At 39.5% G+C, this 27,779-nt stretch overlaps 1 protein-coding gene across 1 annotated transcript in view; it reads left to right on the forward strand.

The window, feature by feature from the left end:
• PpD3 (protein phosphatase D3) overlaps positions 1 to 27,779 on the forward strand; it is a gene marked incomplete at its 5' end in the record, with an annotated part of 87,486 nt that overhangs the window by 27,635 nt on the left and 32,072 nt on the right. Inside the window, 4 exon segments of the mRNA XM_070105293.1 lie at positions 2,889 to 3,159; positions 6,166 to 6,308; positions 13,965 to 14,052; positions 24,706 to 24,925. Of these exon segments, the coding sequence (XP_069961394.1) occupies positions 2,889 to 3,159; positions 6,166 to 6,308; positions 13,965 to 14,052; positions 24,706 to 24,925 (722 nt within the window).

A 27,779-nucleotide genomic window follows, 5' to 3' on the forward strand; every position in this document is an offset into this window, starting at 1 on the left:
AATCTTTTCCCGGTGGTAATGACACCAAAAGTACGAAATTTGGTCGAAAACTCATGGAATTACGTTCCTGCGAAGTTAGCGGTCTCAGCGACATATACGCATCGGTGATTTTGCCGACTTTGAGCCCTGATTTTTGACCACTTCCGTTGTTCCAGTTGACCAAACTCATAGCTATTTCTTTAAAACTCCATTTTTTTTTTTATTAGTTGAGTACAAGAAACCGCCCATTTATCAATTTGAACTACCAAATAAAGTGGTCAGAAATTGGCAATTTGGCCAATTTTGCACAAAATAAAAAAGATGCCAATTTCAAAATAGGGTCCAGAATAAACAATGTAGACATTCTTGGCACTAAAATAACATATCCTCTGTTCATCAGTCACATCTCTAGGCCCCTCTTATATTACTATTGCTTTCTATTTTAATTTTTTTATTCATACAAAAAATACAAAATTTACTGTTATGGAGACTACTGCATTATTGTAACAATGGTATAAATAATATCAGTGCACTAGTGAAAGAATATTAGACTCCCCAGTTGACGTGTATTGGACGTGTGGTGTGATTTGCTTACTCCTGAACATTGGTAAAACTCGAACATTTCCGCTAATTTGAACTCAATTTCAAGGTTGTTTTCATCTTGAAAGTAATCAAAATCATCTCTATTTTTGTCATATGTTTTCCATTTTATCATGTGAGACCATGAAAACGAGAATACAACGATAAATACTATACTAAAATACACCTCAAAGTCGGCGTTTTAATCCAAAAAAATGGTCAGTTTTTTTTTTTCTCATTATGCATTGCGTGCTGCAGTGGTGAGTAAGACGTATATATACGACCGAAACAGTCAAAGGGTTAAGGTCCTTTATATCTAGGTTCATTATATCCAGGTCCATTATATCGAGGTCCATTATATCGAAGCCTGTTATATCGAGGACCATTATACATGTACAGTGGACCCTCGCCTAACGAACGCATCGCATAACGTTAAATCCGCCTAACGAAGCATTTGAGTGTAAACATTTTGGCCTGCTTAACGATAAAAAACTCGCCCAACATGATTCCTCCCAAACCTGTCCGTCCATCCTGAGCGCTTCAGCTGCCTTGCCGTCATTGTTTACAAGCCAGGGTGGCTGGTTGCATGCATACATTCGATACATTTTGTATTATTCCATTGTTTATAGTGCTTGTAACTGCTAAATAAGCCACCATGGGCCCAAAGAAAGCTTCTGGTGCCAACCCTGTGGTAAAAAGGGTGAGAAATACTATCGTACCACAGTCAGCTGCTGCTGCACCACCGTCAGCTGTTGCTGGACCAGTCAGCTGTTGCTGGACCAGTCAGCTGTTGCTGGACCAGTCAGCTGTTGCTGCACCATGATCAGCTGTTGCTGGACCAGTCAGCTGTTGCTGAACTAGGGTCAGTTGTTGCTGGACCAGTCAGCTGTTGCTGCACTAGGGTCAGCTGTTGCTGGATCAGTCAGCTGCTGCTGCACCACGGTCAGCTGCTGCTGCACCACAGTCAGCTGTTGCTGCACCACAGTCAGCTGCTGCTGCACCACAGTCAGCTGCTGCTGCACCACAGTCAGCTGTTGCTGCACCACAGTCAGCTGCTGCTGCACCACAGTCAGCTGTTGCTGCACCACAGTCAGCTGCTGCTGCACCACAGTCAGCTGTTGCTTCACCACCATCAGCTGTACTACTCAAAGATGTGGAGAGACTGTTGTTGGTGTGGCTTAACGTGAAACAATTACCAAGAAACGATTAACCCCGGAGGGTTAGCCACCCAGGATAACCCAAGAAAGTCAGTGTGTCATCGAGGACTGTCTGACTTATTTCCATTGGGGTCCTTAATCTTGTCCCCCAGAATGTGACCCACACCAGTCGACTAACCTCCAGGTGAACAGGTAAAAATGCCTGGAACTAGTGCTCATATTGGTGAATTTAAGGCCAGCAAAGGTTGGTTTGAGAGATTTAAGAATCGTAGTGGCATACACAATGTGATAAGGCATGGTGATATCGTAGGGGCTCTTAAAAGGAGATATCGAGGGTTGAAGATAGACACACTTGTTGGATGGTAACGCTATATTGCCAGACTGTGATGATGGGAGATGGAACCCAGCCTCTGCCTTGTCCTGCCTATGTCAAACGCCAGCTGAGAGGGAGGCAAAGGTACGAACGTACACATGCGCATCCCGTGACGTCACACAAACAGTCACTTGGCCTAAGGGTCTTCTATATAAACACATGGATGGTACTATGATATGCTATACAACACAGGGATCAGCAACTATGCTGACAGCGAACCTGAAAAATTCCAACCCCAACAAGTGTTCAGTTGTGAGGAAACAGGCCTATTCTGGAAGAAAATGCCAAACAGGACCTACATTACTCAGGAGGAAAAGGCAATCCCAGGACACAAGCCTATGAAAGACAGGCTAACTCTCATGTTTTGTTGTAATGCTAGTGGGGATTGCAAAGTGAAGTCTTTACTGGTGTATCACTCTGAAAATCCCAGTGTGGTCAAGAAAAACAGTGTCTCATCACTCATCAATACTCTTCAATAAAGGTAAGTGTCATTTTAACATTTACTTATATAGTTATTGTGCATGTCTCATTGTTTTCTTTGTAGGGAAATGTATATTTCATGAAAAAACAAAAATAATTTTTAATACTTTTGGCTGTCTGGAACAGATTAATTGGATTTCCATTATTTCTTATGGGGAAAATTAACTCTGCTAACGATAATTTTGGCTAACAATGAGCTCTCAGGAACTGATTAATATCGTTAGGCGAGGGTCCACTGTATTGGGGTCCATTTTATTGAGGGTTTACCGTATGATGTTGATGTTGTCAATACATTTAATATTTGTATTGTTTCTTGTCAGATACTTTTAGACGTTAAGGAACAACTAACAAAGCAGCCCACCCTGGTAGACGTCACCATTCCTGATGACTCCAAGTTCACGGTGTGCGGTGACATTCACGGCCAGTACTATGATCTCATGAACATTTTTGATCTTAACGGACTCCCTTCAACCACAAATCCATATCTGTTCAATGGAGACTTTGTTGACAGAGGGTCCTTTTCCGTGGAGTGTATTTTCGTCTTATTCGGCTTCAAGCTCCTCTACCCCAATCACTTCTTTATGTCTAGAGGTGAGTGTCTCCCATTGTACGACTGACGAGTCTGGCTGCTGCATGATGATAACTAAACTTGCTAAACTATAAATATTTTTTCTCATGATCATGTACAGTGATATATTTAATCTACTTTTTTTTTAACACAACCGAGGCAGAGTAACCCAAAAAGAAAGAAAAAAAACTTTCACCATCATTCATACATAATCACTGTCTTTGCAGAGGCGCTCTGATACGACAGTTTAGATGTCCCTCCAAACTGCAGATATCCCAAACCCCTCCTTTAAAGTTCAGGCATTTTACTTCCCATTTCCAGGACTCAAGTCTGGCTAACCGGTTACCCTCAATTCCTTCACAAAATATTACCTTGCTCATACTCCAACAGCTAATCAGATCCCAAAAACCATTCATCTCCATTCACTCCTATCTAACACGCTGACACACGCTTAGTGGAAGTCCAGACCCCTCGCCCACAAAAGCTCCTTTACCCTCTCCCTCCAACCTTTTTGAGGACAACCCCTACCCTTCCTTCTTTGTTAACACATTTATATTTTTAACATGCTGGCCATCTCTCACCAAGGCAGATTGACCCTTAAAAGAAACGCTTTCACAATCATTCATATAATCACTGTCTTGCCAGAAGCGTGCACATAGAACAGTTTCGATGTCCCTCCAAACAACAGATATCCAAAACTCCTCCTTCAGAGTGCACTGTACTTCCCACTTCCACTACTCGAGTCTGACTAACTGGTTTCCCTGAATCCCTTAAAAAATATTTCTTTTCTGTCACACAAACTGCTCAACAAGTCCCAAAAATCTTGTCTCTACTCCTTATAATTCAATCTTACTTGTATGCATTTAATGTCCTTAACTCGTAAACGGTCCAGCAGATCTACGTTCACATGTGTAGCGCTACAAAAGTAGATCTACGTTTTTTTTACATATTTTCAAATATAACAAAAAAAAAGTAGATCAAAGTTTTTTTACACATTTTCAAATGTAAAAAAACAAAAAGAAGATCTACTTTTTTTACATACTTTCAAATGTTGAAAAAACATATATATACGTTTGGACCGTTTACGGGTTAAATACATACATGTAGTGAACAAACAAAAATGATGGACAGGACGCATGAACCATGACCTGTAAATTGACAGACCGATGCTCTACCATTTTCACCACCAAGCTTACAAGAGGAAGTGACAACAGTACTTCATCTTTCAACAGACCGGAAGTATCCCACTGAGGCAGGGTGGCCCAAAAAGAAAAAAACAAAAGTTTCTCTTTTAACATTAGTGATGTATACAGGACAAGGGGTTACTAACCCCTTGCTCCCGGCATTTTAGTCTTCTTTCATGACACACATGACTTATGGAGGAAGAATTCTATTCCACTTCCCCATGGAGATAAGAGGAAATAAACAAGAACAAGAACTAGTAAGAAAATAGAAGAAAACCCAGAGGGGTGTGTATATATATGCTTGTACATGTATGTGTAGTGTGACCTAAGTGTAAGTAGAAGTAGCAAGATGTACCTGAAATCTTGCATGTTTATGAGACAGAAAAAAGACACCAGCAATCCTACCATCATGTAAAACAATTACAGGCTTTCATTGTACATTCACTTGGCAGGACGGTAGTACCTCCCTGGGCAGTTCCTGTCTACCAACCTACTATGTGGGCAATTATAATTTTATATTGCATTAACTAAATACCTCCAGTATAATAAAAACTGTGTTCTTATCTTCTCATATTTGTTTGGGATATTAGCTGTTTGGAGTGTCATCTAAAGTGTGATATCTGGACACCTCTGCAAAGACAGTGATTATGTGTGAATGATGGTGAAAGTGATTCTTTTCTGGGTCACCCTCCTTCGGTGGGAGACGGCAGGAGTGTTAAAAACAAAAGAACTTGGGTTTAAGGCTGCCAGAAATGCCGTGCATAACAAGGTTCTTTCTATAAAGTAGTTTACATATGTCAGTCACTCAGCTTTAATAATATACAGTGGTACCTTGAATTTTGGCTGAAATTCATTCCTGACGGCTGTCCGAGCGCCGTTACTGAACGAATTTGTTCCCATAAGGAATAACGGAAATTAGGTTAGTCCACTTCGGACCCCCAAAAATACACTTACAAAAGCACTTACAAAAATACACTTACAAATTGTTCAAGTTGGGAGCTGTTCGAAATTCGAGGTGCCACTGTGCCGTATTCTATAAAAATAAAGTTTATTTGTTTGTGTAAGGAGCAGTGAGGCGATGTGTCAGGACTGCTTTATGCTACATCTGTGATCCTTATTAATTGTCATATTTGATTTTCCTTTTTGAGAATTTGCTTACAATGAAGACTTCTTTTTTTTTTTAACACTCAGGCCTTCTCCCACCTAGGCAGTGTGACCTGAAAATGAAGAAATACTGTCAGAAAGGTCTTCCTTTGACATTCAGTAATTTATACAGGAGAAGCGGGTTACTAGCACCTTTCTTCCAGCTTTTGAAGGAAGCATTCTTTTCCACTTTCCCATGGAGATTATTCTATTATTATTCTTATCATATTTAAAATTTACCATATGTTAAAGCTGGTTTTGTACCTAGTACTGGTACCAGTTTACATTATTTTGTAAATTACTTTGGCCTCTTAATTCTTTTTTTTTTAAAGATAGTATCCTGGGAAAGTGGAGAAGAATCCTTCCTGTATAAGCCATGCATGTTGTAATAGGTGACTAAAATGCCTGGAGCAAGGTGCTAGTAACACCTGTAAAAATTACTAAATGCCTGGAGCAAGGTGCTAGTAACCCCTCCTGTATTACTAAATGCCAGGAACAAGAGGCTGGTCACCCCTTCTCTTGTATAAATTACTAAATCTAAAACGAAGAACTTCATATTTCTTCGTTTTTTGAGTCACCCGTCCTTGATGGGAGATGGCTGTTGTGCTAAAAAAAGAATAATTCCATATTTTCTTGTATGAGACACACCAGACTGGTGTGTTGCCACAACAAGCACCTCAGTGAGGTACCTCTGCACCTCAGGTAACCACGAGAGCGTGACGATGAACCAGATGTATGGCTTCCAAGGAGAGGTGAAGGCGAAGTACACCTCGCAGATGGCTGAACTCTTCACCGAGGTGTATAATTGGCTCCCACTCTGCCATTGTCTCAACTCTAGGGCGCTGGTATGTACCCATGGTGTATTTCACTGTTCATTTGGGTATCTAGCTTCATTCTTAACCGTTTCAGAGAGGGTCCTGTTACTCTACGGCTTTGAGCCTGGGTCGGTCCCGTAGTTCTACACCATGAGCTCAGCTCATTCAGATAAGCTGTGAGTGGTAAATTTGGGCCTAGATATGAGAGAATGGGTCTATACAGTAAGCGTACACCACATATAAAAAAATTCTGCAGCACGCAGTGCATAATGAGAAAAAATGCGACCATGTTTTTGGTTTAAAACAGCGACTTTGCAATGTATTTTCATATGGTTTGGTTTCTTGGTCTCATATGATAAAACGGAGGATATATTACAGAAATAGGGATGATTTTGATTGGTTTCAGGAATGAAAATAGCTTGAAATTGAGCTCAAAGTAGTGAAAATGTTCGATTTTTGCTGATATTTAAGAGTAAATAAATCACGTCACTCGTCCAATACACCTCAACTGGTGGATCTAATATGCATTCATGATATTATTTATACAATTAATACGATATTGCATAACAGTAAATCTTGTATATTTTGGTGTAAATAAAAATTCATTATGTGAATAAAAAATCAAAATGGAATTCATCTGTTAAGCCTGAAAATACAACTATTAAACAGAGGAAATGTTATTTTAGTGCCAGGAATGCCTGCATTGTTTATTCTGGACCCTATTTTGAAATTGGTATACAGTAGAACGCCCATATTCACTGATTCACTATCTGTGGTTTCATTTACCCACGGTTTACTGTAACCCCAAAATACCTCATAATTGTGCATAATAATGGCCACAGAGTGCAGAAGTAGAGAAGCTGGCACTTCATCAAAGCCTAAGAGAAGCTGTGAAGTGCTTCCTGTCAGTGAAAGTGGTAATTCTCCACTTGTTGTGTCTAATTTATCAATTAAACTTTATATTAGGTATGTACAGTGGACCCTCAGCTAACAATATTAATCTGTTCCTGAGAGCTCGTCGTTAGACGAAATTATCATTAGCCAAATTAATTTTCCCCATAAGCAATAATGGAAATCCAATTAATCTGTTCCAGACAGCCAAAAGTATTAAAAATTATTTTTGTTTTTTCATGAAATATACATTTCCCTACAAAGAAAACAATGAGACATGCACAATAACTATACAGTGGACCCCCGGTTAACGATATTTTTTCACTCCAGAAGTATGTTCAGGTGCCAGTACTGACCGAATTTTTTCCCTTAAGAAATATTGTGAAGTAGATTAGTCCATTTCAGACCCCCAAACATACACGTGCAAACGCACTTACATAAATACACTTACATAATTGGTCGCATTCGGAGGTAATCGTTATGCGGGGGTCCACTGTATAAGTAAATGTTAAAATGACACTTACCTTTATTGAAGAGTATTGATGAGTGATGAGACACTTTTTCTTGACCACACTGGGATTTTCAGAGTGATACACCAGTAAAGGCTTCACTTTGCAATCCCCACTAGCATTACAACAAAACATGAGAGTTAGCCTGTCTTTCATAGGCTTGTGTCCTGGGATTGCCTTTTCCTCCTGAGTAATGTAGATCCTGTTTGGCATTTTCTTCCAGAATAGGCCTGTTTCCTCACAATTGAACACTTGTTGGGGTTGGAATTTTTCAGGTTCACCATGCCTTATCACACTGTGTATGCCACTACAATTCTTAAATCTCTCAAACCACCAATATGAGCACTAGTTCCAGGCATTTTTTCCTATTCACCTGGAGGTTAGTCGGCTGGTGTGGGTCACATCCTGGAGGACAAGATTAAGGACCCCAATGGAAATAAGTTAGACAGTCCTCAATAACACACTGACTTTCTTGGGTTATCCTGGGTGGCTAACCCTCTAGGGGTTAATTGTTTCTCGTTAAACCACACCAACAATAGTCTCTCCACATCTTCGAGTAGTACAGCTGACAGTGGTGCAGCAACAGCTGACGGTGGTGCAGCAGCAGCTGACCGTGGTACGATAGTATTTCTCACCCTTTTTACCACAGGGTTGGCACTAGAAGCTTTCTTTGGCCCATGGTGGCTTATTTAACAGTTACAAGCACTGTAAACAATGGAATAATACAAAATGTATCAAATGTATGTATGAAACCGGCCACCCTGGCTTGTAAACAATGACGGCAGGGCAGACGAATCACGTTGGGAAAGTTTTTTATCATTAGGCGGGCCAAAATTTTTACGCTCAAACACTTCGTTAGGCGGATTTAACGTTATACAATGCGTTCGTTAGCCGAGGGTCCACTGTATAGGACTTATACATAGGGTTTGCTACTATGCATGGTGTTGGTATCTACGGCAGGTCATTGGAACATATATTCTCCATGGATATGGGGGGACTACTGTAGTTTGAAATTTGTGTGAAATTGGCCAAATTACCATTTTCTGATCACTTTATTGGGTAAAAATAGTTGATTGGACGGTTTCTTGTGTTCAATCGATAAAATGAGACATACTAGCGAAGTAGCTAAGAATTTTGCCTACTGGAACAATGTAATTGGCCTAAAATAGGACTCTTGAGTGGGCAAAAAGCACCAATGCATAAATATCACTGACACACACAATTTGCAAAAGCTTAATTTCGTCAGTTTTCCATTAAATTTTGTACTTTTTGTTTTATTACCTTCAGAGAATGATTCTCTACCATTTCATAAGATAATTTTTTTTTTTTTTTTTAATTCTATGACGCTGTGTTTTTATATTCTAAGTGTTTCCCACCTCCAGGACTCGAGTCCGGCCAACCAGTTGCCTTCTACTCTACTACTCTCAGATGCAGTCAATTTAACCCCATTGAGAGTCTTAACCCGTAAACGGTCCAGCAGATCTACGTTCACATGTGTAGTGCTACAAAAGTAGATCTAAGTTTTTTTTAAATATTTTCAAATATAACAACAAAAAAACGTAGATCAAAGTTTTTTACACATTTTCAAATGTAAAAAAAAACAAAAATCTACTTTTTTTACATACAGTGGTCCCCCGGTTAACGATATTTTTTCATTCCAGAAGTATGTTCAGGTGCCAGTACTGACCGAATTTGTTCCCATAAGGAATATTGTGAAGTAGATTAGTCCATTTCAGACCCCCAAACATACACGTACAAACGCACTTACATAAATACACTTACATAATTGGTCGAATTCGGAGGTGATCGTTATGCGGTGGTCCACTGTACTTTCAAATGTCGAAAAAACGTATATATACGTTTGGACCTTTTACGGGTTAAGTGAATTCATTGCTAAGTGGCCCTCCACATTCGTGAGGGTTAGGGGATCAAGAACCTCACGAATGTTGAAAATTCACGAATGTTTGGTGCACAAATACGTATATTGTAGGGAAATATAATAATAGCACTTACTTAGCCTGACAATACTGCTTCCTTAACCTATTGAAGCATGAACAATCATAAAACACATGAAAACATCGTAAAATACATACATGTATTATATATACATACATGTTATGGTTTAATAACAAATAATGAACAAACAAAACACTCACCACTTGTAATGTTAGGCAGACGAACTCTGACGACTTGTGATGATGATGACAATGACGATGATGATTGTTATGATAGTTAGCCATGCAGTTACTGATGACAGTTGAATGGAGGTGATGGTATGATGAGTCAAGTGTGTGGATTCTAACTTTTCACTGCCAGCGTCACTGCCAACATCACTAGAGTTAGAGTTGGCAACAGAGTCAGATTCTGCCATGGGTTAAGGTTCAGGTGAAGCAGTAAGGGTAGCAGAAGGGGTAGTGGCAGGGGTAGTGGAAGGGGTAGCAGCAGGGGTAGAGGCAGGGGTAGTGGCAGGGGAAGTGGCAGGGGTAGTGGCAGGGGTAGTGGCAGGCTTCCTTGTGAAGAACATTGTGATGAGCAACTGAGACCGTTTCCTCTTCATATCTACAAACAGAGTTCTGTAGGGAATTGTGCTCCTATCAATGTTGTTCATCACCTTCAAAGTCCTCAACATTGATGGGTCTGTGTCGTAAAAAAAATTGTTTGAGCTGTGCTGTCATTCTCATCGCTTGTCCTAGTTTTTCAAGGGTGAGGGCTTGAGGTTGATTGGCCTCAGCAACACACTCTTCTTCATCCTCGTTAGTAATGCCGTAAGCTCCTCTCTTCTATGTGTGGGTTATTTCTGTATTCATCCTCATTCTCTGCCTGCACAATCTCCAACAACTCTTCATCATTTAGGCCCAGTGCATGTTCTTCAACCAGTTCTCTCGCCTCACCCTCCTGCATGTCCTCGAACCCTTCACCACCATCTAGGCTGGGCATTCGCAAATGTTCAAAGCTCTCAGAAGTGGAGCTCGCGAATGTGGAGAACCACCTGTATAATGGTAGTGAGTTTGTGTCTTAATGTCACCTTTGCACATTTATAACATTTCTGGTATGTTTTTAAATGTTTATACAGTAGTGTACTGTATATTGAAATAAACAGAATAGAGGAAATCAGCTCTAATATACATTATTTAGGTATGAATACTAGTCAGAGAGCCTGTCATAAGTCCGAGGCATTGGTAAACGACTATGTCGCTAAGTGAGGAGAGACTGTATAGTTCTTTTGTCTTCCAATTATGTCCTTGAATTTGTATTGATATAGGCTGGAGGCAATGGGGATGTCATAAGAACATAAGAAAGGAGGAACACTGCAGGAGGCCTGTTGGCCCATACTAGGCAGGTCCTTTACAATTCATCCCACTAAGAAAACATTTGCCCAACCCAATTTTCAATGCCACCCAAGAAATAAGCTCTGATGTGAAAGTCCCACTCAAATCCAACCCCTCCCACTCATGTACTTATCCAACCTAAATTTGAAACTACCCAAAGTCCCAGCCTCAATAACCCAACTAGGTAGACTGTTCCACTCATCAACTACCCTATTTCCAAACCAATACTTTCCTATGTCCTTTCTAAATCTAAACTTATCTAATTTAAATCCATTACTGCGGGTTCTCTCTTGGAGAGACATCCTCAAGACCTTATTAATATCCCCTTTATTAATACCTATCTTCCACTTATACACTTCGATCAGGTCTCCCCTCATTCTTCGTCTAACAAGTGAATGTAACTTAAGAGTCTTCAATCTTTCTTCATAAGGAAGATTTCTAATGCTATGTATTAATTTAGTCATCCTACGCTGAATGTTTTCTAACGAATTTATGTCCATTCTGTAATATGGAGACCAGAATTGAGCTGCATAATCTAGGTGAGGCCTTACTAATGATGTATAAAGCTGCAGTATGACCTCTGGACTTCTGTTGCTTACACTTCTTGATATAAATCCCAGTAATCTATTTACGTACGCTTAGGCATTGCTGTTTTGGTTTAAGGTTGCTGCTCACCATAACCCCCAAGTCCTTTTTGCAATCTGTATGGCTAAGTTCTACATTATTTAACTTGTAAGTGCTAGGGTTATGGACACTCCCAAGCTTCAGAACCTTGCATTTATCTACACTGAACTGCATCTGCCACTTTTCTGACCAAGAGTAGAGTTTGTCTAAATCCTCCTGAAGTTCCATAACATCTACGTTTGAATCAATTATCCTTCCTATCTTTGTGTCATCGGCAAATTTGCTCATATCACTAGTAATTCCCTCATGTCTGAGAGCAATGTGTGATGTGAATATAATGCAGAGAATCTGTAGTTTAGAAATTAGGAGATGGTGGAGGGTTACTAAAAGTATTATCCAGAGGGCTGGGGAGGGGTTATTGAGGTTGTTCAGACATTTTGATAGGATGGAACAAAATAGAATGACTTGGAGAGCATATAAATCTGTAGTGGAAGGAAGGCAGGGTAGTGGTCATCCTTGGAAAAGTTGGAGGGAGGGGGTAAAGGAGATTTTTTGTGTGAGGATCTTGGACTTCCAGCAAGCATGTGTGAGCATGATAGGAGTAGACAAATAATTTTTACAATTGACATGCTGTTGGAGTGTGAGCAGGATAACATTTATGAAGGGATTCGGGGAAACCAGCAGGCCGTACTTGAGTCCCAGTGGTGAGAAGTATAGTGCCTGCACTCTGAAGTAGGGAGTGTTGATATGTTGCAGCTTTTTAACTGTAGTGTAGGTACGCCTCTGGCAAGACAGTGATAGAATGAATGATGATGTAAATGCTTCTTCTTTTTTTTGGGTCACCCTGCCCCGGTAGGAAACAGCCAATGCGTTATTAAAAATATTGGAGCTCGGAGATTTAAAGTTGGTGTTGCCAAAAGTGTAACTCAGAAATGAGGAAGTATTATTGAGGTGATATCATCACCAAAAGTGAGAAGGGAGCAAAATAGGGTGATTATGAGGGTATTTAAATCTGGAGTGGAGGGTAGGAAACGTGAGGGGTCATACCAGGAAGGATTGGAGGGCGGGGGTAAAGGTTTTAAGTGCTAGTGGACTTGAAAATCTAACATGTTTGTGTTAGTTCACTAGATCAAAGAGAACAGAACTGGTACGTCAGTGAGCTGTCCCAGTCGTTAACCCGTAAACGGTCCAAGCAGATCTACGTTCACATGTGTAGCGCTACAAAAGTAGATTACGTTTTTTTTACATATTTTCAAATATAACAAAAAAAAGTAGATCAAAGTTTTTTACACATTTTCAAATGTAAAAAAAACAAAAAGAAGATCTACTTTTTTTACATACTTTCAAATGTTGAAAAAACGTATATATACGTTTGGACCGTTTACGGGTTAACACACTGCCCTGTCAGGTTTAGGACTCACTTTCCATTGGTTGATACCCCACCCATACCCTGGTTTGTACCTTACTACTGGATGATCTAGCATGAGCCACCCTTCTGATTCTATTTAATGAAGTGATACTGGTGTAGGGTTCTTGATTCAAGGAAGGGGAGCTATATTTAATGAAGTGATACTGGTGTAGGGTTCTTGATTCAAGGAAGGGGAGCTACCCTTCTCTTCCTCATATCAAGTCACCTCACTGTTGCAGTACCTCCTCATAATTTTAACAACACTCTTTACTAATTAATGCATTTCAATTTTTATTTCTTTATATGGTACAAAAATAATACAGTTTACATATAATAAAATACAGTGGACCCCCGCATAACGATCACCTCCGAATGCGACCAATTATGTAAGTGTATTTATGTAAGTGCGTTTGTATGTGTATGTTTGGGGGTCTGAAATGGACTAATCTACTTCACAATATTCCTTATGGGAACAAATTCGGTCAGTACTGGCACCTGAACATACTTCTGGAGTGAAAAAATATCGTTAACCGGGGGTCCACTGTACTGGTAGGCAGAAAACCACTAGTATACCCATTTTGGGTAAACTAATACTAATGCTTAAAGACTGCTTAATATTTAGACATAGACTATTAAGTAGGATTTCTTATGCAGTTAACTACAATCATACATACATTAACAAAGGTAGCTAATGAACAAATGGTACAGTTTCACAAGCATGGTATGGCGGTACTGGAAAACTATAGAAAGGTACACTCGGTTCAGGAACTGTTCCACCCTAAGCACTTTTATTATTGTGATGCGTAAAGCCACTCGTGGTGCAACATTTTTTTTTTTAATAAATATCGTGAAGTGTACACATATCCTCTCCCTCTGTGTCTACTGTAACTTGTCCCCTTATGATGTGACTTTGTCTCCCTGACAGGTGATGCACGGAGGACTCTTCTCTGAAGAAAACGTCACTTTAGACGATATAAGAAAAACACACAGGAACAGACAGCCTCCTGAAGAAGGTTTTAAGTCTTTTATTAATTTTGTTTGTTTCCAAAGTCATATAGTGTATAAATGGAACCTTGCGGAACTTTTACCAAAGTCTTTCAATATTAATAATTTAATGGGGTTTGAAATTGTGTTGGTTAATTAAACTTAGTATGAAAGTGTTTTTGTTGAGTGTTTATATTCGTTGGTTTTGTTTGCTCATTTCATCTTGTTTTTAATGTGTTCTATATTTTTTGATGGTTTTGAGTGCTGAATAACTAGCAAAAAGTTCTCCACTGCTGGCTACTAGTAATATTCCCACTAGAAGAACACAACGTCACAACACTGTGACTGGAACAATACACAGATAACCTTCACATAGGAGAGAGAAGCTTATGACGACATTTCAGTCCAACTTGGACCACTGACAAAGACACACTAACACAAAAGGGTGAGGGAGCCAGTATATATAGGTGAAGGGAACAGGCATGGGACCAAGAGAGGAAGAAAATGAAGTAGTGGTAATGCTGGTAGTGTAAGTAGTAATAGTAGAAGTCATAGTGGTATTAGAAAGTAGGGAGAGTTGTTTAGTGGCACAAGAGAGAAAGGGGAGTGAAGGGTAAAGGGAGGTAATAGTAATACACCTACCATCCGACTTACGACCTGCTCGACTTACGACCACTCGACTTACCACCGTGTTTTTTATGCCAAATTTCTGGGAAATAAACAAGTATTTGTGTTGTACACAGTGTTTATCCTAAACCTTACAGTATAAAATACAGTACTAACAACATAAAAAGTAAAGTAAAACATGAAATACCAAAATAAAACAATAAAATAAAGTCATTACAAAAATGTGATGTTGATATTCAGTAGTAAAGTTCGACTTAGGACCATTTCGACTTACGACCGGTTTCTCGGAACCGAACTCAGTCGTAAGTCAGATGGTAGGTGTAGTTGCAGCAATAGTAGAAATAGAGTGGTAGTCATAGTAGTAATAGGTGTGGAGTCAGTCTAAGGACAAGAAAAAGGACCATTGCAGGATAGCTAAGGGCTACAAGGGTAGGACCAAAGACATGGTGGGATGGAGAAACTAAACAACAGAATACACCTAGGTAGAAGAAAGGTTAAAAAAAAAGAAAGAAAAAGGAAAAATGGGAAAGGAGAGGAGGTAGGAGGAGGAGGAGGAGGAGGAGAAAGGATCAGGTCAGGTCATGAGTGTTCTGAAGTCTGAAGCATTTGACAATGTAATGAGAAAGGAAGACATCTACAGAGACCAAGCCTGGACTAAGATTCACACAAGGAAAATTATGTACTATAAGGAATAAGGAATGATTCAACAAGACTATGACTGTGAAGGCTAGAAGTAGGATAGACAGTTTTAGGAGAGGACCAGTCAATAGGATGATTGCAAGAGGCACGAACTAGATTAGTTAGTTTGGCGAAAAGTAAATTTGATGTCTATGGAACGGAGAGAGTTGTTGAGATTAAAAAGACTGGAAATAAAAGGAAGGCGGAGACAGAAGATTTCACAGGAGTAGAGTTTGGGAGAGAAGTCCGTTTAGCACACTAGAAGGTAGAGTTTATAAAATAATAGGGTAGCCAAGACTACGGAAAGAATTACAACAGGTGGAAATTTCTGATTTGAGAAACCAAGCATTACAAATGTGAAGTTCACAGAGAAAGAAATAAAAACACTTTACCTGACAGAGGAACCATGGTAAGAATAGTAGTGAATGTACATGCCACTGTGCATAGGCTTGTGATGGACATGTAAATCAAGGTAATGAAGCAAAGAGTTATATTCCCATTCAGCTTTAAACGTGATGGAAGGAGCAAGGTTGCTAAAGGCATTGAGAAATGGTTGGAAGAGACCAGAGTCATGGGGCCAAAGAACAAAAATGTCATCTATACAGCAGAGCTAGACGGAAGGATGCACGCCAATAGTAGGAAGAAGTGTTTCGAAGTATTTCTTATAATGGTTAGCAAGAACAGGGAATAGAGAAGACCCCATAGCCACACCGAAGGTTTGAGAATAAAATTTATCTTGAAAACAAAAGGAGTTAAGAGTCCATACAAAGGCAGATAAGATTAAGACATCAGTAGGTATAGGGAAATAAAGTAACCCTTCATTGGCCTTCTCTCTGAGAAAATTAAGAACATCATCAAGAGGGACATTGGTGAAGAGGGACTCAACGTCAAGACTAAGCATCTTACAGGTCAGGAGAGAGCGAACCCGTTCCATGAAGTCCTGAGAGTGACGGAGGTGGGCAGGAGAAAAAGTACCAAGAAAGGGAGTGAGGGTTTTGGCCAACCAAGAAGCAAGAGAATAAGAGACAGAACCTCTAGAGGATATGATGGGACAAAGAGGAATATCAGGGTTATGAGTTTTGGGGCCATAGAAATAAGGAAGAGAGGGACAGATAACATGGAAACATCAGGAGGACAGACATCAGAGAGAGTCTGAAGTTTATTATTGAAAGTTCTCTTCATGCGATCAAGAGGGATGGAAACAAGAGGAGTGTAGGTACGTGAATCGAAGAGCAAGGCTTCAGCTTTGTGGAGGTAATCTTCACTATCAAGATAACCACCGAATTGCCATTGTCATAAGAAACAACAGATTATCAAGGCCAGGAAGGAGAGCACCAGGAAAAGTGGACGGATCAGGAAGATTCCAAGAGCGAGATTAACGAAAGGAATCAAGAGGTAATCAGGTCAATACCTGCATGAGGGACAGGTGAAATAGCAAAGAAAAGATCAAAACCAGGAAGTTCAAACTGATGTTGTAAGAGTGTAACACAGTCATTGTGGGAGAATTTAGACCAAGGGTTATCTGAAATGAGACATTGAACATTGTTCCTTAGATGTTAAACTTAATTTTCGTGAAACTAACACCTTTCACAGTAATCTAGTTCGTGCCTCTACTCCTGCTGTAGATCTTCCTGGTGTCTACTTTATTTCATGCTCTTTTTGTCCTCTCCAATACTTTGGAGAGGCTGGCCACTCTCTGGCAGCCTTAATAAACACAAAAAAAAGTGTTAGGCTTGCCAACACCAATAACACTCTTATATCATATTAGAGATCACAGTCATCCTATTAACTGGTCCTCTGCTACAACTGTGTACCCTACTTCTAATTTCACAGATGCCATCTGGTTGAATCATTCTTTATACACAACTTTCCTTGTATGAATCTTAGTCTTGGCTTTGTATCTGTAGATGCCTTCCTTTCTCACTACATTGTTAAATGCTCCGAACTTCAGAACACCCGTGACTTGACCTGATCCTTTCTCCTCCTCTCCCTATCTCTTCTCCTTTCCTATTTTTTTCCTTTTTCCTGTCTTTGTTTTCACTTTCCTCTGCCTAGGTGTGTTCTGTCCTTCAGTGTCCCCCCACCATGTCTTTGATCCTACCCCTTGTAGCCATTACCTCTGTGAACATTCAAATGGTATAAAATACCGACAGGTTGTTAGGTAAGACATATGCAACAGTTAGGTATCTTTATTTCGAAACGTTTTGCCTACACAGTAGGCTTCTTTAGTCGAGTGCAGAAAAGTTGATAGTCAGAATGGCTGGATTTAAGAGGGACCTGACCTCCCAACGACTACATTCTTACCTCTACCAGTGGCCTGCATCTCACCTCCTGGTGGATATAAGGCTCCATCCTGTCACTTCAACTCCATATTGTTTCAGACTATGGAACAATACTTTTCTCCAGACTGAGGGACTGACCACCTCAAAACTTCAAGGGTGATGGACTGATTACATCATCTTCAAGTATCTTCTGCTTCTATCAACTTTTCTGTACTCGACTGAAGAAGCCTATTGTGTAGGCGAAACGTTTCGAAATAAAGATACCTAACTGTTGCATATGTGTCTTACCTAACAACCATTACCTCTCCTGCAGTGGTCCTTTTTCATGTCCTTAGACTGATCCCACAACTACCACTCCATTTCTACTATTGCTACTAGTACTATTGCTATAGTACTATTGCTACTATTGCTACTAGTACTATTGCTACTAGTACTACTGCTATTAGTACTATTGCTACTAGTACTATTGCTACTAGTACTATTGCTACTAGTACTATTGCTACTAGTACTATTGCTACTAGTACTATTGCTACTAGTACTATTGCTACTAGTACTATTGCTACTAGTACTACTGCTATTAGTACTATTGCTACTAGTACTATTGCTACTAGTACTATTGCTACTAGTACTATTGCTACTAGTACTATTGCTACTAGTACTATTGCTACTAGTACTATTGCTATTAGTACTATTGCTACTAGTACTATTGCTACTAGTACTATTGCTACTAGTACTATTGCTACTAGTACTATTGCTACTAGTACTATTGCTACTAGTACTATTGCTACTAGTACTACTGCTATTAGTACTATTGCTACTAGTACTATTGCTACTAGTACTATTGCTACTAGTACTATTGCTAGTACTATTGCTACAAGTACTATTGCTACTAGTACTACTGCTATTAGTACTATTGCTACTAGTACTATTGCTAGTACTATTGCTACTAGTACTATTGCTACTAGTACTATTGCTACTAGTACTATTGCTACTAGTACTATTGCTACTAGTACTACTGCTATTAGTACTATTGCTACTAGTACTATTGCTACTAGTACTATTGCTACTAGTACTATTGCTACTAGTACTATTGCTACTAGTACTATTGCATCCCTTTACCCTTCAGTCCCCTTACTCTCTTGTGCCACTAAACTACTCTCCCTACTTTCTACTACCACTATTACTTCTACTACTATTACTACTACTACTACCAGCCTTTCCGTTACTTCTTTTTCTTCTTCTTATCTTGGTCCCGTCCCTGTCCCCCCTCGCCTATATATACTGGCTCCCTCACTCTTTTTAGTTAGTGTGTCTTTGTCAGTGGTCCAAGTTTGACTGTTGTAAGCTTTTCTCTCTCCAGTGTGAAGGTTATTGCTGCTGCTGATGATAATGATGATGATGAAATTTAATTAATAAATGTTAGTTGTAGGGATATGAATCAGTTGTTCAGGTCAGTGTGTCATGTTAGTGAGCAACATTGCTCTTGTATACTGGAATAGTGCAGTAAGTTGGTGCTCAGTGCTGACAGCCCCATTAAAAACAGGAGAAATATCTGAGCTGGAACAAATACAGTGATCGTTTATGGCTCACATTGAGCCAGTAAAGCACACTGGAACAAAGGAGAGAGAGATACATGATAATATATACAGTGGAACCTTGGTATACGACCAGCTCCCTACTCGAACAAAGCTCAGCACTCGACCAAACAAATACGACCTGTAAAATATTTTGTTTCTTCGCTTTTTTTTTTTTTTTTGTATAAATAAGTCGCCATGGGGCCTACGACAATTAGTGATAACAGCCAACCAAACAGAAAGTTGGTTGGGAAGAACTCGTTTGATACTCAAACGGAGCGGCACTCGAACAGCCTTCTGGACTGAATTAAAGGTCACATACCGAGAATCCACTGTACCTGGAAAGTACTCGAGGGTCTGGTCCCAAATCCGCACACTGCCATAACAACATACTGGAGTGGGAGATGTGGGAGGAAGTGTAAAATAAACCCAGTGAGGAGCAGGGGTGCGGTGAGGACAATAAGGGAACACTGTATCAACATCCGGGGTCTCAGACTTTTCAACATCTTACCAGAAGATATAAAAAATACAGCTGGAACAAGTGTAGAAGTCTTCAAGAGGAAACTGAAGGCTGTGATGGATATGTGTAGCAGCGGGCCTCCAGCAGCAACAGCCTGGTTAACCAGACTAACATCATCAGTAGTGAAACTCTCGAAACTCTTCAAAGGTATATCAAAGGTATAAGGTGGGCGTGAATCCCAGTTACTCTGTGGATTAAATACACAAGTGTTGCTTTTAACTAGTTTCTTCAATAGCTTTATTAAACACACTATACCCATGTTATGGATGGTAATCAGAAGATTACTGAGGTACATAATGGGTCCAAGGACTGTACCTTAAAATTACAGAGGTACATAATGGGTCCATGGACTGTACCTCAACATTACAGAAGCACATAATGGGTCCAGGGACTGTACCTCAACATTACAGAAGCACATAGTGGGTCCAGGGATTGTATCTCAACATTACAAAAGCACATAATGGGTCCAGGGACTGTACTTCAACATTAGAGGCACATAATGGATCACGGTACTATACCTGTTTAATGTGCACACAGGGATTCCCAGCCAGAGTAGAAACATTGGACGTGTTTCTTTCCACCTGTTGTCTATGTTCCCCATCAGTAAAATGGGTACCTGGGTGTTAGTGGGCTGGTGTGGGTCACATCCTGGGACACTGACCTAATTTGCCCGACATGCAGAGCATAACAAGGGGGCTTTCTATGTAGTAGTATGTCATTGTTGTCAACTAGGCCTATATACCATGTACATGTACTTGTAGTAAATAAAGATATTATTATTATTATACAGAGGGTTAGGTTCCAGGCTACTGCAGTAAAGCAAAAATTGCTGTAAAGTGAAGCTTAAGAACATAAGAAAGGAGGAACACTGCAGCAGGCCTGTTGGCCCATACTAGGCAGGTCCTTTACAATTCATCCCACTAACAAACATTTGACCTTCCCAATTTTCAATGCCACCTAAGAAATAAGCTCTGATGTGCAAGTCCCACTCAAATCCAACCCATCCCACTCATGTATTTATCCAACCTAAATTTGAAACTACCCAAAGTCCTAGCCTCAATAACCCAACTAGGTAGACTGTTCCACTCATCTACTACCCTATTTCCAAACCAATACTTTCATGTTTTCACTATCATATATTAAGTGAGCAATGAAGCTAGGCATAAAATATGCATATACAGTACACAAATTGCTCTAAAATATTTTTATCCTTAGCTTATAGTGAGTAGTGAATATATTTATTTATTTTAGGAAATGGCTCCGAGAGTAGCGAGACTCTTGGAACTCGTCAAATGTATATCAAAGGTCATCTTAAACTTTGCTTGTTAGTTGATTGTAAAATATACCGTCACTTCTTATCAAGCTCCTCTGTACATTGAAGACAGAATATCTCATGTTATTCAGATTTTTTTGTAACACTTGCAAAAAATTAGTCTAGAGAGGAGCTTTTTAAGAGATTGTACTGTATGTAATGAATTTGAAGAGTGTTTACTGTATGTCGTGTCATGTTCGATTTGTTATACCTCTAAGGGTTTAGTACTTCCTCATGAGCATAATGATAATTATCATTAATTAATTATAATTAACAAAGAGGCACTTTCTATGACTGGAACAATACAAAAATAACTCGCATATAGGAAACAATGTGTAAGGTAATAGGACACAAGTGCAACTAATGTGACATTTTATTGTGGCAACGTTTCGCTCTCCAGGAGCTTTATCAAGCCATTACAAACAATACATGGACACAGAGGGTATATAAAGGCTCAGAGTGAGGTGCAATACTAGTGAGGTACCATTTAGATGTTCACTAGTGGTAGTAGTAGTAGTAGTGACAAAAGTTGTAGTAGTAATACAATATGGTAGAGCAATTAATTCGTACATGAGTAAAAGGATATAAAAGCTATTACTTGGGTAACATAAAAATAGGTTAGACAAATATAGACTGGAAAGAGGCAGCTTGTTTCAGTATTCACTCTCTGTAATGTGCTTTGTGTAGTATAACAGGAGAGACTATGTGATGGCAGGGTGTGTAGTATAACAGGAGAGACTATGTGATGGCAGGGTTTACTGTTTTACTGTTTTCAGGAGGATTCTTGCTAAGACTTCAGAGATGGTGAAGCTGCTGTTGTTTTGTTTAATTGTATTCGAAACAGCGATCAGTGCTGATTCGAGGCACTTGCGTCTGCGGAAATTAGTTTCTTTAATCACTAATTGGGCCTCTCTGAATTTCATGAGATGATTGGTAGAATTTCGGTGTTGTACACAGGCGTTGTTCAAGTTATCGTTCCTACATGCGTACATGTGTTCATTGAGGCGAGTGTCGAGGTTTTTGCTGTTTCACCTACGTAAATCTTGTCACAGCCTCCACAGGGTATAGTGTAAACTCCTGCGTTGACTGGTTCGTGGTGCTTGGATTTTGTTCTGGTTAGATCCTTCATTGAAGTGCTAGAAGCAATGGCGACTCTGGTGTTAGCTTGTGAAAGTACTTTTGAAACGTCTTGGGTAAACCATACATGTGTGCTGGTTTAGGGTTGCTTGGTAACAAGTACAGAAGTTTCTTCCCTTCTCTAGTGCGTTAGAGTATTTGTCTGGTTTACATGTATGGTTTACCCAAGACCCATAAACACAATATTTCTCTCAGACCAATCACGTCAGGAATATAGATGAATGATTCAGAGAACCGACATGTTGATAAATTAGACACATATGCAACTCTTGGGTATCTTTATTGAGGAAACGTTTCGCCACAGTGGCTTCATCAGTCCATACATAGGAGAAACTTGAAGAACAGGAGGAGAATGAGGTAATCAGTCCCTCAACCTTGAGTCGATGTGTTCATGTGTCGATGTGTTCAAGGTTGAGGGACTGATTACCTCATTCTCCTCCTGTTCTTCAAGTTTCTCCTACGTATGGACTGATGAAGCCACTGTGTGGCGAAACGTTTCCTCAATAAAGATACCCAAGAGTTGCACATGTGTCTAATTTATCAACGTCAGGAATAGGCAGTGCTCCACACAAACTAGCCGGAGTTCTTGCCAAACATCTTTCCTGCCTTCTGGGGACCATCAGCCCCGCTCATCTTAAACACTCAGGCGACCTTCTCAACCGCTTCCGAAACCTCTCCATCCGTAACAAGAAACTAAGCAGTTTGGATGTGACTTCCCTCTTCACAAAAGTACCTACCAAAAAAGCCATCGAGGTTCTACGACGTAAAGTCAATCAGGACCTTAATCTTCCTCTACCTCCCGGAGGTTTTGTTGACTTGATTGAACTCTGTGTTAATTTCAACTGTTTTTCTTTCAATAACAAGCTCTACAAACAAACCTGTGGCATGGGAATGGGGTCCCCCATCAGTGCTGTCCTAGCCAACTTATACATGGAACACCTAGAGTCCGAACACTTCGCCAACATCATCCCTTCAAGCGTCACTTGGTTACGATACTTGGACGACGTCCTCGTAATAACCCCCAAACGTTTTGATGTACGGAATCTACAGGCAAGGCTCAACGCAGTTGAACCGGCGATCCAGTTTACACTAGAAGAAGAGTCCAATGACAAGCTACCTTTCCTCGACGTCCTCATTCACAAAGTAGACAACAACCTAAGATTTCAAGTTTATCGGAAACCCACCAATAAAAATGATTTCACACACTTCTATTCCAGTCAAGATACCAAGACCAAAAGAGGCATCATCATCGGGTTTTTCCTAAGAGCATACCGAATTTGTAGTCCTGAGTTTCTTGACGAGGAATGTACATACATTCACCAAACATTCACTGAGTTACATTTTCCTTCCTTTTTCATCAAAGACTGCAAGAAAAGAGCTCTTCAGATCATTAATTCTCCACGCACCAACACCACTCCCAACAAAGTTATAATTCTTTCCAACAGCCAGGTTGCACTGAACGTTTCAAAAGTACTTTCACAAGCTAACACCAGAGTCGCCATTGCTTCTAGCACTTCAATAAAGGATCTAACCAGAACAGAATCCAAGCACCACGAACCAGTCAACGCAGGAGTTTACACTATACCCTGTGGAGGCTGTGACAAGATTTACGTAGGTGAAACAGCAAAAACCTCGACACTCGCCTCAATGAACACATGTACACATGTAGGAACGATAACTTGAACAACGCCTGTGTACAACACCGAAATTCTACCAATCATCTCATGAAATTCAGAGAGGCCCAATTAGTGATTAAAGAAACTAATTTCCGCAGACGCAAGTGCCTCGAATCAGCACTGATCGCTGTTTCGAATACAATTAAACAAAACAACGGCAGCTTCACCATCTCTGAAGTCTTAGCAAGAATCCTCCTGAAAACAGTAAACCCTGCCATCACATAGTCTCTCCTGTTATACTACACAAAGCACATTACAGAGAGTGAACACTGAAACAACCTGCCTCTTTCCAGTCTATATTTGTCCAACCTATTTTTATGTTACCCAAGTAATAGCTTTTACTCATGTACGAATTAATTGCTCTACCATATTGTATTACTACTACAACTTTTGTCACTACTACTACTACTACTACCACCACTAGTGAACATCTAAATGGTACCTCACTAGTATTGCACCTCACTCTGAGCCTTTATATACCCTCTGTATCCATGTATTGTTTGTAATGGCTTGATAAAGCTCCTGGAGAGTGAAACGTTGCTACAATAAAATGTCACATTAGTTGCACTTGTGTCCTATTACCTTACATATTGTCGGTAATTCTACCAACTTTATTACATATAGGAAACAAGCTTATGTTGATGTTTTGGTCCAACTAGTTAATTGTCTGAGTCGGACTGAAACGTTGCTGTAAGTGCCTTTCACTTATATGTGGGTTGTGTAATAATAATGATAATTATGTATTGATCATATGACAACATTGTGGTCCACTTAGTTAATGGCCCAAGTCAGAGTGTTACACTGTTGTAAGTTTTGTCTCCTATGTGTGGGTTATTTGGGTAATAATTATAATAATAATAATGATGTATCAATCAGGCATTATGTGTGAGCTGCTATGGAGTGACCCGATGCCTGGTGTGGGTTTAGCTCCCAGCAAGCGCGGTGTGGGCATCCAGTTTGGTCCAGACGTCACCAAGAGATTCCTGGAGAGGAACAACCTGGAGTATGTTATCCGTTCTCACGAAGTCAAAGCTGAGGGCTACGAGGTGGCCCACGATGGCAAATGTATTACTGTCTTCTCTGCACCTAATTATTGGTATGTTTACATGTACAGTGGTACCTCAAATTACGAACTTAATTTGTTCCATAAGGCTGTTCAAGTGCCGATAACAAACGAATTTGTTCCCACAAGGAATAATGTAAATTAGATTAGTCCATTTCAGACCCCCAAAAATACACTTACAAAAGCACATACAAAAATACACTTACATAATTATTCGAGTTGGGAACTATTTGACACTCAAGGTATCACTGTATTACCATCTTCTCAGTACCTAATTACTGCTAAGTTTATAAGTGTAATGCTGTGTTTCTCACTTGTACAGATCTACAAAAGCTTGTACTGATCCAGGCAATTCAGCTATAATTTCTTTACCATTAACAATATGAGGTCCAAGGACAACTGCAGACCTAGTCGACTCCTCTTCGAATGTAATGAAACCAAAGTCACCTCCTGGTTTAGCCCAAATCATATTGCTTTTTCCATACTTCTCAAAACCCCTTCACTGTCACTTCCGTAAATCTAAGTTATCGGTGCCAGTGTCACTCAAGTACATCTGTGTTTTAAGCAAGGCGTCCTTATATAAGCTGTGAATGTTAAATTTTGGCCAAGACATGAGAAAATGGGTCTGTGTGGCGAGTGTACATGATATAAAAATCAATCATGCCGTACGTGGTGCATGATCGGAAAAGTAACTCTGACCTTGTGTTTGGTTCAACTATGACGTGTTTTCTAGAATGAGTTTTATGGATTTATTGGCCATTTCTTGGTATTGTTTGATAAATTGGAAGAGATACTACTTAACCTGTAAACGGTCCCAGCAGATCTACGTTCACATGTGTAGTGTACAAAAGTAGATCTACGTTTTTTTTTTTTACATATTTTCAAATATATATAAAAAAAAAAAGTAGATCAAAGTTTTTTTACACATTTTCAAATGTAAAAAAAACAAAAAGAAGATCTGCTTTTTTTACATACTTTCAAATGTTGAAAAAACGTATATATACGTTTGGACCGTTTACGGGTTAAGGGCTAGAAATAGCCTGACATTGGGCTTAAAGTAGTGGAAATATTCAATTGTTGACAATTTGCTAATGGACAAGTAAGGGCCCCCCCTCCCCCTACCAATCTGTTTTACGAGTTTTTAAATAGATCTGTTTCAGTTATCAGGATGCATTAAACTATGACCAATCATTCCTGGTTATATTTCATTATCCAGGGAATAGCGTAAAATTTGATGTTTGTGTGGTGATGAATTACAACGGAGGGCAAGTGTAATGTAGGAGAGGCCTGAGGATGTGATTAATGAACAGAGTAACGGTTGTTTTAGTGGCAGTAGCCTACAGAGTTAATTTTGGGCTCTGTAATTCGGATTTATTTTTTAATTTGTTTAAAATTGGCACACTTTATAGGGAATCTTTAACCCTTTCAGGGTTTCGGCTGTACTAGTACGGCTTACGCGCCTGGGTCCTTGATGTACTAGTACACATAAATTCTAGCGCCTTCAAATCTAGTGAGAGAAAGCTGGTAGGCCTACATATGAAAGAATGGGTCTATGTGGTCAGTGTGCACACTATAAAAAAAATCCTGCAGCACACAGTGCGTAATGAGAAAAAAAAAACTTCGACCGTGTTTTTGGATTAAAACAGCGACTTTGCACTGTATTTTCATATGGTATTTATTGTTGTATTCTAGTTTTCCTGGTCTCATTTTATAGAATGGAAGACATATTATACAAATTGAGATGATTTTTGACTGGTTTTAGAGTGAAAAGTACCTTGAAATTGAGCTCAAAGTAGCAGAAATGTTTGATTTTTACCAAAGCTCAAAAGTAAACAAATCATGCTAAGCGTCCAATACACGCCAACTGGTGAGTCTGATATTCTTTCACAAGTGTGCCAATATTATTTATACTATTTCTACACTAATGCAGTAGTCTGCATAACAGTAAATCTTCTATTTTTTGTGAGAATAAAAATTCAAAATAGAAAGCAAAAGAACGTAAGAGGGGCCTGGGGACGTGACTAATTAACAGAGAAAATGTGATTTTAGTGCCAGGAATGTCTTTCTTGTTTATTCTGGACCCTATTTGGAAATGGGCATCTTTTGAAATTTGTGTGAAATTGGCAAAATTGCTAAATTCTGACCACTGTGTTGGATAGTTGAAATCGGTAAATGGGTGGTTTCTTGTACTCATTTGATAGAAAAAATGGAGTTCTAGCAAAATGGTTATGAGTTTTGCCGACTAGTACACTGGAATTGGCTGAAAATAGGGCTCAAAGTGGGCAAAATCGCCGATGCGTAAACATCGCTGAGACCACTAACTTCGTGAGACCATAATTCTGTAAGTTTTCCATCAAATTTCATACTTTTGGCGTCATTAGGATCAGAAAAGATTCTCTATCTTTTCATAAGAAAAATCGTTTTTTTTTTTTTTTTTTTTTTTTTTTTTTTTTTTTTTTTTTTTTTTTTTTTTTTTTTTTTTTTTTTTTTTTGAAATTTGGGGGACCCTGAGAACAAGTCTCTGAGAGGGCCTGTCGACCCTGAAAGGGTTAACAGTTGAATGGGCAGTTTCTTGTTCTCAGTCGATAGAACAGAAAGCATTCTAGCAAATTAGGTAGGAATCTGGTCAACGTGAGCAATGAAATTGGTATATAATAGAACTTAAGTTGGTGAAATTGGCAATACAGTTGACCCCCAACTTACGATATTAATTCATTCCAGAAGTCTGTTCGGGTGCCGTTACCGAACGAATTTGTTCCCATAAGAAATATTGTAAATTAGATTAGTCCATTTCAGACCCCCAAAAATACATGTACAAAAGCACTTACAAAAATACACTTGCATAATTGTTCGAGTTGGGAGCTGATCGTAAGGCGGGGGTCCACTG

Source organism: Cherax quadricarinatus, chromosome 98, assembly GCF_038502225.1.
Source record: "Cherax quadricarinatus isolate ZL_2023a chromosome 98, ASM3850222v1, whole genome shotgun sequence".
Lineage (NCBI taxonomy): Eukaryota > Metazoa > Arthropoda > Malacostraca > Decapoda > Parastacidae > Cherax > Cherax quadricarinatus.